The following is a 14,315-nucleotide window of genomic DNA, read 5'->3' on the forward strand; positions in this document are numbered from 1 at the left end:
TAATCAGCGGTTGATCAAAATTCAGGCCATATTGTTACTCATGTCTCTTATATTGATCTCATTCAGAAAATCTTTATTATTTCTTCAGTTAATTAATGATAGGTAATGTGTTTTTACTTACCAATTACCACGGGGAAATGACCCCCGTTCAGAAACACATCTTATTTCATAGGCCTACTTCAGTAAATGTGTACTTCAACTGTAACATAAATGTATAAATCTTTATTTACAATATGGATGACGTAATCTATATATGACACAATTCTTTCAGGGGTGGTGTGCTGGAGGATTGCTTCTCATTTGACTGTATCGCTGGAATCAGGTGAGCCCCCCTATTGGGTGCTCTAGTGGTACAGTCCAATCGCAGTTTGGAGTTGTTGCTGAGGAGGTTTCGTAGTCCGGCGGACAGACAAACGTGTTCGATGGAAGACGGCTCTACTTTCAAAATGTTCCTGCCTTGCCTAAGGAATTACCCGCTTTACAAAGGACAGCATGATGTATTTATTGTTCTTCTGTACATCTTGACAGGTATGCTATACATTGTGAACGCTCGGTAACATTAGCCAATGTAAAAGATTTTGAGAAGTTCTGAGTGCATTCAGTGAGAGCGCGGCAGCAAGCCGACTTGGGTCTCGTCTTACACAGTCTACAAAACATTTGTTGTAGTAGTTCATTTGAGATTTGGACTGTAATTGTTTATATACGAAAGGTTGACTTGTTTTTCGATCGCCATTAACGACTGTGCAAGGTAGGGGAACTTTTGTTGAGAAGTTTTAGTGCTGGTATGGTGCCGCTGACTGATGATGGTGTGATCCGCGGCTGCCATGGAAACATTGCCATAGGAAACCACCGAGGAGCAACGTTGAGGTAGATGCTCTTAATGAGTGGTGGGGCAATTTGAAGAGCCGCACGGTAGCACATATGTTGCTCTCATCAGTACATTTTGGGGCCCTTAAACGATATTTGGTTGGGCCTCCCCACCTTGCAGGCAAAACATAAAAGTTTGAAAGTTAATATCCTGCAATTCTACACATTTTGCCATGGGGTGGAGTATACATTTTGCAGTTTTAAAGCAAGATTTTTCAGTTCTACACCATAGGAAGCTGCTGAGGAGAGAACAGCTCATAATAACAGCCAGAATGGTGCAAATGGAATCAAAAACATGGAATTCTGCTCCAGCCATTACCACAAGCCTGTTCTTCTCAATTAAGGTGCCACCAACCTCCTGTGTTCTACACATTTTGCTATGGGGCAGACTTAGAGAAAAAAAAATGCAGTTTTACTGCAAATTTCCTGCAATTCCACACATTTTGACATGTTAAATATTTCTGAGTGAGTGACAAGGTAAATGGGAGCCCCCTGGAGGTCAAGCACGTGCCAGTTGGTATTCGTTCATGATTACTACTAGTTTAGGTAGCTAAACTAACTTACCAATAAAAACATTATCTGAAATGGCTAATTGGGTGACTGACATAATGAGGAAAGTTGCTGATGCACAACCAAATGTTGAACTTGCACCTTGTGCATTCTACCATTCGATCTCTCAACCGCCAGTTGAGACCCCATAGGCAACCAGCCGGCCTAGAGCCGACCCTTAGTCCTTTATCTTACCTGAAGATGTCTGACCAAACAGCCAATCCTTGCATTTTGTTATTTAATTGAAGTTATCATTTTTGTATTTTTAAGTGCTCCAAACTATGACTTGTTTTGGAGAGTGGAGACCCATTGCTGATCCTTGCATAAATTCCAGAATATAACATTGTCAGTCATCAGTGGTGTCTTATGTCCTAGAAGTAGGAACTAGGTATTTTCTGATATATGTAGGATTTGAGGAACGGGCCAGAACGAATCAATATGAGCTGTTACTATCCACCATCTGTTTGAATTGGAGACAATCTGTTAAGCTTTTATCATCCAAGTCAGAGAATTTGACTTGGTAGCCTTTTGCTGGTTAGAGTCAATTGTGGGTAATACAGTGCTTGATATAACTTACGAATATGATATTTAAAGTTTCTTTGTGGACACCTGTCTCCATTTACTAGACTGACAAATATCAAACAATGGTCACCCTTGACAGAAGATGAAATAAACGTGTGGCAAATTGGTCCAATTGCTCTGCAATAGGCAGCACCTGTCACCGGTGTTGAAACAGTTGCTGTCAAGCAAGGGGACATAAGCTGATCGATTTAGGGTATGTGTGAAGTTTGTTCAGTTTCTCCTCTCCTGGAATTATTGATATGCACTTTTTTAAATGTAATTTTTTTATTTATTTCACCTTTATTTAACCAGGTAGGCAAGTTGAGAACAAGTTCTCATTTACAATTGCGCCCTGGCCAAGATAAAGCAAAGCAGTTCGACACATACAACGACACAGAGTTACACATGGAGTAAAACAAACATACAGTCAATAATACAGTATAAACAAGTCTACATACGATGTGAGATAAGGGAGGTAAAGGCAAAAAAGGCCATGGTGGCAAAGTAAATGCAATATAGCAAGTAAAACACTGGAATGGTAGATTTGCATTGGAAGAATGTGCAAAGTAGAAATAATGGGGTGCAAAGGAGCAAAATAAATAAATAAATTAAATACAGTAGGGGAAGAGGTAGTTGTTTGGGCTAAATTATAGGTGGGCTATGTACAGGTGCAGTAATCTGTGAGCTGCTTAAAGCTAGTGAGGGAGATAAGTGTTTCCAGTTTCAGAGATTTTTGTAGTTCGTTCCAGTCATTGGCAGCAGAGAACTGGAAGGAGAGGCGGCCAAAGAATGAATTGGTTTTGGGGGTGACTCGAGAGATATACCTGCTGGAGCGTGTGCTTCAGGTGGGAGATGCTATGGTGACCGGCGAGCTGAGATAAGGGGGAACTTTACCTAGCAGGGTCTTGTAGATGACATGGAGCCAGTGGGTTTGGCGACGAGTATGAAGCGAGGGCCAGCCAACGAGAGCGTACAGGTCGCAATGGTGGGTAGTATATGGGGCTTTGGTGACAAAGCGGATTGCACTGTGATAGACTGCATCCAATTTGTTGAGTAGGGTATTGGAGGCTATTTTGTAAATGACATCGCCAAAGTCGAGGATTGGTAGGATGGTCAGTTTTACATGGGTATGTTTGGCAGCATGAGTGAAGGATGCTTTGTTGCGAAATAGGAAGCCAATTCTAGATTTAACTTTGGATTGGAGATGTTTGATATGGGTCTGGAAGGAGAGTTTACAGTCTAACCAGACACCTAAGTATTTGTAGTTATTATTATTATTATTAGTTGTCCACATATTCTAAGTCAGAGCCGTCCAGAGTAGTGATGTTGGATAGGCGGGTAGGTGCAGGTAGCGATCGGTTGAAGAGCATGCATTTAGTTTTACTTGTATTTAAGAGCAATTGGAGGCCACGGAAGGAGAGTTGAATGGCATTGGAGCTTGCCTGGAGGGTTGTTAAGTGTCCAAAGAAGGGCCATAAGTATACAGAATGGTGTCGTCTGCGTAGAGGTGGATCAGAGACTCACCAGCAGCAAGAGCGACCTCATTGATGTATACAGAGAAGAGAGTCGGTCCAAGAATTGAACCCTGTGGCACCCCCATAGAGATTGCCAGAGGTCCGGACAGCAGACCCTCCGATTTGACACACTGAACTCTATCAGAGAAGTAGTTGGTGAACCAGGCGAGGCAATCATTTGAGAAACCAAGGCTGTCGAGTCTGCCGATGAGGATGTGGTGATTGACAGAGTCGAAAGCCTTGGCCAGATCAATGAATACGGCTGCACAGTAATGTTTCTTATGAATGGCGGTTAAGATATCGTTTAAGACCTTGAGCGTGGCTGAGGTGCACCCATGACCAGCTCTGAAACCAGATTGCATAGCAGAGAAGGTATGGTGAGATTCGAAATGGTCGGTAATCTGTTTGTTAACTTGGCTTTCGAAGACCTTAGAAAGGCATGGTAGGATAGATATAGGTCTGTAGCAGTTTGGGTCAAGAGTGTCCCCCCCCTTTGAAGAGGGGGATGACCGCAGCTGCTTTCCAATCTTTGGGAATCTCAGACGACACGAGAGGTTGAACAGGCTAGTAATAGGGGTGGCAACAATTTCGGCAGATAATTTTAGAAAGAAAGGGTCCAGATTGTCTAGCCCGGCTGATTTGTAGTGGTCCAGATTTTGCAGCTCTTTCAGAACATCAGCTGAACGGATTTGGGAGAAGGAGAAATGGGGAAGGCTTGGGCGAGTTGCTGTGGGGGGTGCAGTGCTGTTGACCGGGGTAGGAGTAGCCAGGTGGAAAGCATGGCCAGTTGTAGAAAAATGCTTATTGAAATTCTCAATTATGGTGGATTTATCAGTGGTGACAGTGTTTCCTATCTTCAGTGCAGTGGGAAACTGGGAGGAGGTGTTCTTATTCTCCATGGACGTTAGTGTCCCAGAACTTTTTTGAGTTAGTGTTGCAAATTTCTGCTTGAAAAAGCTAGCCTTGGCTTTTCTAACTGCCTGTGTATAATGGTTTCTAGCTTCCCTGAACAGCTGCATATCACGGGGGCTGTTCGATGCTAATGCAGAACGCCATAGGATGTTTTTGTGTTGGTTAAGGGCAGTCAGGTCTGGGGAGAACCAAGGGCTATATCTGTTCCTGGTTCTAAATTTCTTGAATGGGGCATGTTTATTTAAGATGGTTAGGAAGGCATTTAAAAAAAATAGCCAGGCATCCTCAACTGACAGGATGAGATCAATATCCTTCCAGGATACCCCGGCCAGGTCGATTATAAAGGCCTGCTTGCTGAAGTGTTTCAGGGAGCGCTTTACAGTGAGTGGAGGTCGTTTGACCGCTGACCCATTACGGATGCAGGCAATGAGGCAGTGATCGCTGAGATCTTGGTTGAAGACAGCAGAGGTGTATTTAGAGGGCAAGTTGGTTAGGATGATATCTATGAGGGTGCCCGTGTTTAAGGCTTTGGGGAGGTACCTGGTAGGTTCATTGATCATTTGTGTGAGATTGAGGGCATCAAGTTTAGATTGTAGGATGGCTGGGGTGTTAAGCATGTTCCAGTTTAGGTTGCCTAGCAGCACGAGCTCTGAAGATAGATGGGGGGCAATCAGTTCACATATGGTGTCCAGAGCACAGCTGGGGGCAGAGGGTGGTCTATAGCAGGCAGCAACGGTGAGAGACTTGTTTTTAGAGAGGTGGATTTTTAAAAGTAGAAGTTCAAATTGTTTGGGTACAGACCTGTATAGTAGGACAGAACTCTGCAGGCTATCTTTGCAGTAGATTGCAACACCGCCCCCTTTGGCAGTTCTATCTTGTCTGAAAATGTTGTAGTTTGGAATTAAAATGTCAGAATTTTTGGTTGTTTTCAGTTCTTTAGTTTGGGTGATATTATTTAGTTGTTGTGCAGCCTGCCCTAAAGACGACTTTCCAAGAATATTTGAGAATCAATGATGCCCCAATATGGACCGTATGGTAGGTAGTTCTGTGATCATTGAACTCACCTCTTACATGATAAATGGTGGGACATATTTGTTCCTGGTTTTTCATGAGCTAGAGAACCGTTTCTGTTGTCTGTCTGGTTAATAGTCCATTTATATAGTAATTATTAAGGATGCCCTATGCAGAACCGCTCTTCCATTTCCTGGTTGCAAAAATGGCAGTTTGTGATAAAACATGCAAGTATAGTGTAGTGCACGTGTCAAACTCATTCCACAGAGGGCTGAATTTCTGCGGGTTTACACTCCACATTTGTACTTGATTGATGAATTAAGGTCAATAATTAGTAAGATACTCCCCTCACCTGATTGTCTAGGTCTTAATTCAAAGGAAAAAACAAAATCTGCAGACACCCTTCCCTTCATGGATTGAGTTTGACACCCCTTGTGTAAAGACTCGTATCTAAATCGATGTGAAATATATATTTTCCATAACCAAAAATATTGTATTTTCAGCTGTTTGAAGCGGATGTAAAAAAACCATTAGTAACATGCAAAAAATGAAACTTAAAGTAAATATTCACCCATTTTATTTTGTTTTTGTGCATCTCTGAGCGATGTTCTATCAATTCCCTGGGTCAATTCATGTTTTCATGTGTATCTGAGATGAGATATTGCCGTTGGAGCAGGCAGAAATGTGTCTGGTATGACGTAGCATTGAGATAAAGCCACTCTCACTACACTAGAAGTGAATAGGAATATGACTTTTAGATCGCGGAAATGTCTATCATACGTGTCAGATTTCAATACTGGCCAATATCATGTCTTCTCTCGAATGAGCCATTGATCATATTTTTGCAATATTTCTACCTCAAGGAATGTCATTTAACAGAGGGTCTAACACATTTATCCTATTTGTCTGCCTCTTCAGTCCAGAGTGCATTGCATGGTGCTGTTGCGAATGTCAGACTCAACTCTTTGAGGCACATCGAGCTGCAGGTTGAAAATGGTGTGTTTGTAGTCCTAAATTGATAGCTGTAAAATTGCTTAAACAAATTGCACCAACTAGCTACTTCACATGCTGATATTGACTTTGATATTATTGTGTGTAGCTACATTTGCTACCTAGCAGTGCATTGTTGGTTTTGGAGTCAACTTGAGCTGCAACAGATTACCACAAATATTTTCATATATTGTTGCCAACGTTATTTTAATGATAAAATGATTTTTTTAAACAAATAATATTGTTCTCACATTATTTTTTTTATTTTTTTATTTCACCTTTATTTAACCAGGTAGGCTAGTTGAGAACAAGTTCTCATTTGCAACTGCGACCTGGCCAAGATAAAGCATAGCGGTGTGAACAGACAACACAGAGTTACACATGGAGTAAACAATTAACAAGTCAATAACACAGTAGAAAAAAAGGGGAGTCTATATACAATGTGTGGAAAAGGCATGAGGAGGTAGGTGAATAATTACAATATTGCAGATTAACACTGGAGTGATACATGATCAGATGATCATGTACAGGTAGAGAGATATTGGTGTGCAAAAGAGCAGAAAAGTAAATAAATAAAAACTGTGGGGATGAGGTAGGTGAAAATGGGTGGGCTATTTACCAATAGATTATGTACAGCTGCAGCGATCGGTTAGCTGCTCAGATAGCAGATGTTTGAAGTTGGTGAGGGAGATAAATGTCTCCAACTTCAGCTATTTTTGCAATTCGTTCCAGTCACAGGCAGCAGAGTACTGGAACGAAAGGCGGCCGAATGAGGTGTTGGCTTTAGGGATGATCAGTGAGATACACCTGCTGGAGCGCGTGCTACGGATTTGTGTGGCCATCGTGACCAGTGAACTGAGATAAGGCGGAGCTTTACCTAGCATGGCCTTGTAGATGACCTGGAGCCAGTGGGTCTGGCGACGAATATGTAGCGAGGGCCAGCCGACTAGAGCATACAAGTCGCAGTGGTGGGTAGTATAAGGTGCTTTAGTGACAAAACGGATGGCACTGTGATAAACTGCATCCAGTTTGCTGAGTAGAGTGTTGGAAGCGATTTTGTAGATGACATCGCCGAAGTCGAGGATCGGTAGGATAGTCAGTTTTACTAGGGTAAGCTTGGCAGCGTGAGTGAAGGAGGCTTTGTTGCGGAATAGAAAGTCGACTCTTGATTTGATTTTCGATTGGAGATGTTTGATATGAGTCTGGAAGGAGAGTTTGCAGTCTAGCCAGACACCTAGGTACTTATAGGTGTCCACATATTCAAGGTCGGAACCATCCAGTGTGGTGATGCTAGTCGGGCATGCGGGTGCAGGTAGCGATCGGTTGAAAAGCATGCATTTGGTTTTACTAGCGTTTAAGAGCAGTTGGAGGCCACGGAAGGAGTGTTGTATGGCATTGAAGCTCGTTTGGAGGTTAGATAGCACAGTATCCAATGACGGGCCGAAAGTATATAGAATGGTGTCGTCTGCGTAGAGGTTGGATCAGGGAATCGCCCGCAGCAAGACCAACATCATTGATATATACAGAGAAAAGAGTCGGCCCGAGAATTGAACCCTGTGGCACCCCCATAGAGACTGCCAGAGGACCGGACAGAATGACCTCCGATTTGACACACTGAACTCTGTCTGCAAAGTAATTGGTGAACCAGGCAAGGCAGTCATCCGAAAAACCGAGGCTACTGAGTCTGCCGATAAGAATCTGGTGATTGACAGAGTCGAAAGCCTTGGCCAGGTCGATGAAGACGGCTGCACAGTACTGTCTTTTATCGATGGCAGTTATGTCATTTAGTACCTTGAGTGTGGCTGAGGTGCACCCGTGACCGGCTTGGAAACCAGATTGCATAGCGGAGAAGGTACGGTGGGATTCGAGATGGTCAGTGACCTGTTTGTTGACTTGGCTTTCGAAGACCTTAGATAGGCAGGGCAGAATGGATATAGGTCTGTAACAGTTTGGGTCCAGGGTGTCTCCCCCTTTGAAGAGGGGGATGACTGCAGCAGCTTTCCAATCTTTGGGGATCTCAGACGATATGAAAGAGAGGTTGAACAGGCTGGTAATAGGAGTTGCGACAATGGCGGCGGATAGTTTCAGAAATAGAGGGTCCAGATTGTCAAGCCCAGCTGATTTATACGGGTCCAGGTTTTGCAGCTTTTTCAGAACATCTGTTATCTGGATTTGGGTAAAGGAGAACCTGGAGAGGCTTGGGCGAGGAGCTGCGGGGGGGCCGGAGCTGTTGGCCGAGGGAGGAGTAGCCAGGCGGAAGGCATGGCCAGCCGTTGAGAAATGCTTGTTGAAGTTTTCGATAATCATGGATTTGTCTGTGGTGACCGTGTTCCCTAGCCTCAGTGCAGTGGGCAGCTGGGAGGAGGTGCTCTTGTTCTCCATGGACTTCACAGTGTCCCAGAACTTTTTGGAGTTGGAGCTACAGGATGCAAACTTCTGCCTGAAGAAGCTGGCCTTAGCTTTCCTGACTGACTGCGTGTATTGGTTCCTGACTTCCCTGAACAGTTGCATATCGCGGGGACTGTTCGATGCTATTGCAGTCCGCCACAGGATGTTTTTGTGCTGGTCGAGGGCAGTCCGGTTTGGAGTGAACCAAGGGCTGTATCTGTTCTTAGTTCTGCATTTTTTGAACGGAGCATGCTTATCTAAAATGGTGAGGAAGTTATTCTTAAAGAATGACCAGGCATCCTCAACTGACAGGATGAGGTCAATGTCCTTCCAGGATACCCGGGCCAGGTCGATTAGAAAGGCCTGCTCACAGAAGTGTTTTAGGGAGCGTTTGACAGTGATGAGGGGTGGTCGTTTGACTGCGGCACCGTAGCGGATACAGGCAATGAGGCAGTGGTCGCTGAGATCCTGGTTGAAGACAGCGGAGGTGTATTTGGAGGGCCAGTTGGTCAAGATGACGTCTATGAGGGTGCCCTTGCTTACAGAGTTAGGGTTGTACCTGGTGGGTTCCTTGATGATTTGTGTGAGATTGAGGGCATCTAGCTTAGATTGTAGGACTGCCGGGGTGTTAAGCATATCCCAGTTTAGGTCACCTAACAGAACAAACTCTGAAGCTAGATGGGGGGCAATCAATTCACAAATGGTGTCCAGGGCACAGCTGGGAGCTGAGGGGGGTCGGTAGCAGGCGGCAACAGTGAGAGACTTATTTCTGGAGAGAGTAATTTTCAGAATTAGTAGTTCGAACTGTTTGGGTATGGACCTGGAAAGTATGACATTACTTTGCAGGCTATCTCTGCAGTAGACTGCAACTCCTCCCCCTTTGGCAGTTCTATCTTGACGGAAGATGTTATAGTTGGGTATGGAAATCTCTGAATTTTTGATGGCCTTCCTGAGCCAGGATTCAGACACGGCAAAGACATCAGGGTTAGCAGAGTGTGCTAAAGCAGTGAGTAAAACAAACTTAGGGAGGAGGCTTCTGATGTTGACATGCATGAAACCAAGGCTTTTTCGATCACAGAAGTCAACAAATGAGGGTGCCTGGGGACATGCAGAGCCTGGGTTTACCTCCACATCACCCGCGGAACAGAGAAGGAGTAGTATGAGGGTGCGGCTAAAGGCTATCAAAACTGGTCGCCTAGAGCGTTGGGGACAGAGAATAAGAGGAGCAGGTTTCTGGGCATGGTAGAATATATTCAGGGCATAATGCGCAGACAAGGGTATGGTGGGGTGCGGGTACTGCGGAGGTAAGCCCAGGCACTGGGTGATGATGAGAGAGGTTTTATCTCTGGACATGCTGGTTGTAATGGGTGAGGTCACCGCATATGTGGGAGGTGGGACAAAGGAGGTATCAGGGGTATGAGGAGTGGGACAAGGGGCTCCATTGTGAACTAAAACAATGATAACTAACCTGAGCAACAGTATACAAGGCATATTGACATTTGAGAGAGACATACAGCGAGGCATACAGTAATCACAGGTGTTGAATTGGGAAAGCTAGCTAAAACAGTGGGTGAGACAACAGCTAATCAGCTACCATAACAGCAGGTAAAATGGCATTGACTAGGCAATGGGGCCGACAGATAAAACAAACAAGCAGAATGGAGTACCGTGATTAATGGACAGTCCAGCGTGCATCAGCTATGTAGCCAAGTGATCAGAGTCCAGGGGCAGCGGTTGATGGGGCAGGGGGGCTGGACTGGCGAGTGTTATCCAGGTTAAAAAAACTAACAATGACTAAATAGCTTGTAGCTAGTTAGCTGGTTAGCTTCTGGAGGTTCTTGAGTGTGTTCTAAAAAAATAAAAAATAATAGCGATTCCGTATCACATTGGGTGAGGCAGGTTTCCGGAAGGTATAAACACATTTTAAAAATCGGGAAGAGATAGAAATTACATATGGGCTACTGCGATGCAGACGGTTAGCAGGCCTGTGCTAACAAGCTAACAGATTAGCAGGCCGGGGTAAACAAGGTAGTAGTTAGCGGACCTGGGCTAAAGAAGCTAGCAGTTAGCATGCCGAATTAGCAAGCAAGGAGATAGCGAGGGCTAGAGAGTTAGCCTTTGGAGGACGTCGCGATGGGGTGAGTCTGTTTATTCCTCTTCATGCAGTGACATCGATAGACCGGTCGTGGATCCGGGTATAGAAGCCCAGGAGTATGCTAGGAACACAGGAGCTCTGGCCGGGCTAGCTTCAAGCTACGTGGGTGGAAACGCTAGCCAGGAGTAATCAACCAGGGTTGCGGTTTAGCTCGATAGCTAGTTGTGAAGATCCAGCTGAAAAAAATGTTCCGTTTGCGGAGGGAATCCGGGGATAAAAAATAAATAGGTCCGTTATGCTCTGGTTAGCGTCGCGTTGTTCGAACTGGCGAGAGCTTTCCGAGCTAAAGGTTAGCTGATGACCGGTTAGCTGAAGACCGCTAGCATAGCTGGTGGTTAGCTGGCTAGCTTCAGTTGAGGGGTTCCGGTTCCGAAGTAAATATAAATACTTTAGGAAAAGTAGCTACATTGGGTGAGGCGGATTGCAGGAGAGTATTTGGAAGCTTAGGTTTAGCAAAATGTTTTTAAAGATATGCGAAGAAAAATACCTAAAACGAAAAAGAGACGATATTTACAGATATTTACAGAGAGACGATACCACAGGACTACTTACTGCTACGCCATCTTGGATCCAAGAGCGAGTGTTATGTAGCACTGTAAATCATAGTTATGACTGGTTTTGGGTGGAGTTTTAAGAACGGGAAGCATAGAAATAGCATGCACAGAACATTATCTACCACTTTTTAGACTTGCTTTTAATGAGAACAACAGATCTTTAACTCACATTTCTATGTGAATTTGGTGCAGATGTTCCTGTTCAAGATCCCTATTGACTCACTCAATCTCTCTCTCTCACACACACACACACACACGCACACGCACACGCACACGCACACACACACGCACACAGAGGCGTCTCCAGCCAGCATGCGACCTTGGGTCCGATGAGGTGGGACAGCTTCCCCAGGTGGCCCAGGCAAGGCCATTAGCTGCTGTGTTCAGACTGACTGATGGCAACAGGGGAAGGGGAGGAACTGTTAAAATACCACAGGGGAGCGGGGGATTACTGCCGGCATTCCTTCTCTAATATCACTGGTGACTGCTGTGTCTCTGTTCCCTCTGTTCTAGGAGAATCCTCTCTTCCTTTCCTCCTCTATTCTTAATTATATAGTCGGCCCCTGTCTCCTTCCACTTTTGTCAGTATGTCTGCCTGCTTATTGCCTTGGATCGATGAGGGCACTGATGTGACTTGGGAATTGAAACATTAGTAGCCCAATCCTTTTACTGACCCCACACCCACCCTCTCAATGCATCACTGTTGTCTCTAAAGTATTTGTATGTCATTGATGGTAGGCATTACAAGACAACAGACACAATGTTAGATGGAATTTTATTGTTTGACCTGTAGTAACATTAAGACAGCATGTTGTGGCTGTTGCGCTGTGAAGGGCAGGCCAGGGGCTTCTAAGGAGAAAGAGGGGAAGCTGAATAAATCATGTTCTCTTCACATGGAGCCTTTCATCTACTTAGGTGTCAATGTTCCCACAAGCAGACCCCCCCTCGTCCCCGTTCCTACTGCTGCCGGTTGGCTTTTAATAGGCAGGTGGGAGATTCCACGCCAGGATAGCCTGAACATATCTAATTGTTTTGGCAATTCTCACAGAATCTTAATTGGGAGGAAGGATATTTGACATGCTTTGTATCACAAATGATATTTGGAAAAAAATTGTGACAAAGTGGCAATTTGTTCAAGGCCCTTTTTATACCTTTACATGTTTACCCTTGGTGATATTATACTCCTTATAGTGTGTTGTAAAATATAGAGTATACTAGATTCTGTGAGAAGAAAAATCACATTTATTAAACATTTTAAATATGTCTCAAGTATCCTTTTTAGATTTTTTTAACTAATTTATTAGTTCCAAATAAGGCATTCAACAATCACAGAGAGAATGTTCTTGTTTCCAGTTCCAATGCTTCTACAATATCACCCGTTTGCCAAAATTAAACAGATGGATCCCAAATATCATGACAGTCTGGGGCTTTCTTTTTCACTATATAAATACATTTTTCAAGAGCTAGTCTTGATGTTCATTATTTTAACCAATGACCAAGTGAGGGGGAACTGACATACTTCCAGTGGAGAGCAATTAAACATCTAGCTTATAATAGACAGGTCAACCATTTTATTTTCTCTCCTATGTAAAGAGATATTCTGTAGGTAAATATTTAGGATGCAAAGTCTAGCGATTAGTGGCATTGGGGTAGGGGTAATCTCTGAGATATAGCGCAGTACTGAGCTCCTAAACTTGATCTCAGCACACTCCCATAAGCAATAATACAAGGTGCCTAGATTCGTGTTACATTTAACACACAAGTCTGGGATATTAGCTTCACATTTGTGAAGCTTAATAGGGGTGATATGTGTTCTCGTTATCCAATTGTATTGCAACGATCTCAGGCGGGCATTTATCGTCTGTATCTGAGCTCTAGTGCATATCATATCCCAGTTCTCCGCTGAAATATTTTCCTGCATATCTTATATCCACTGAAGTATCTTACTATCAGAGTTGTCTTTAAGAGTAGCTACTATTTTCCCATAGTGACGTAATTTGACCTCTCCCATATTTGAGTGTGCTCCCGAGTGGCCCAAGGCACTGCATCTCAGAGCTTTAGGCATCATTACAGTCCCTGGTTCGAATCCAGGCTGTATCACATCTGGCAGAATGTATTCTTAACTGACTTGCCTAGTTAAATAAAGGATAAATAAATAACACATTAACAGAGAGCGTTTCTAAAGTGGTCAAAGGACGTTGTAGGGCAGATTTGTTTTAGCCTGGAAAAAAGATTCTCAATTGTAAGTATTTGAAAAATGCTTTTGTGTTAAATTACATTTTCCCTTTAGTTCATTCAAACGACATGAGCCCAGTTAGTCCATTGCGCTAACATTACCTTTTCTAGCCCATTCTTTAACCCCCATGTCATTTTTACCAGGTGTGAAATTGTCATTGCCCCAGACGCACTTCCAGCGCCGACAGAAATGGCCGCCTCGCTTCGCGTTCCTAGGAAACTATGCAGTTTTTTGTTTTTTTACATGTTATTTCTTACATTGGTACCCCAGGTCATCTTAGGTTTCATTACATACAGTTGAGAAGAACTACTGAACATAAGAGCAGCGTCAACTCACCATCAGTACGACCAAGAATATGACTTTCGCGAAGTGGATCCTGTGTTCTGCCTTTCACCCAGGACAAGGGAATGGATCCCAGCCGGCGACCCAAAAAAACAACTTCGAAAAAGGGGAAAACGAAGCGGTCTTCTGGTCAGACTCCGGAGACGGGCACATCGTGCACCACTCCCTAGCATTCTCCTCGCCAATGTCCAGTCTCTTGACAACAAGGTCGATGAAATCCGAGCAAGGGTAGCATT

At 44.0% G+C, this 14,315-nt stretch overlaps 1 protein-coding gene across 39 annotated transcripts in view; it reads left to right on the plus strand.

The window, feature by feature from the left end:
- Nucleotides 1–273: 273 nt before the first annotated feature.
- nectin3b (nectin cell adhesion molecule 3b) overlaps nucleotides 274–14,315 on the plus strand; it is a 94,688-nt gene continuing 80,646 nt past the window's right edge. For 38 of the 39 annotated variants that reach the window (XM_052457158.1, XM_052457157.1, XM_052457160.1 and 35 more), the window contains exon 1: nucleotides 277–528. In XM_052457158.1, coding sequence (XP_052313118.1) covers nucleotides 423–528 — 106 coding nt within the window. In that variant the 5' untranslated portion in view covers nucleotides 277–422. Of the gene's footprint in view, nucleotides 529–14,315 lie in introns of all 39 variants that reach the window. The other variant, XM_035780576.2, reaches the window with a different exon arrangement.

Source organism: Oncorhynchus keta, chromosome 11, assembly GCF_023373465.1.
Source record: "Oncorhynchus keta strain PuntledgeMale-10-30-2019 chromosome 11, Oket_V2, whole genome shotgun sequence".
Classification (NCBI taxonomy): Eukaryota; Metazoa; Chordata; class Actinopteri; order Salmoniformes; family Salmonidae; genus Oncorhynchus; species Oncorhynchus keta.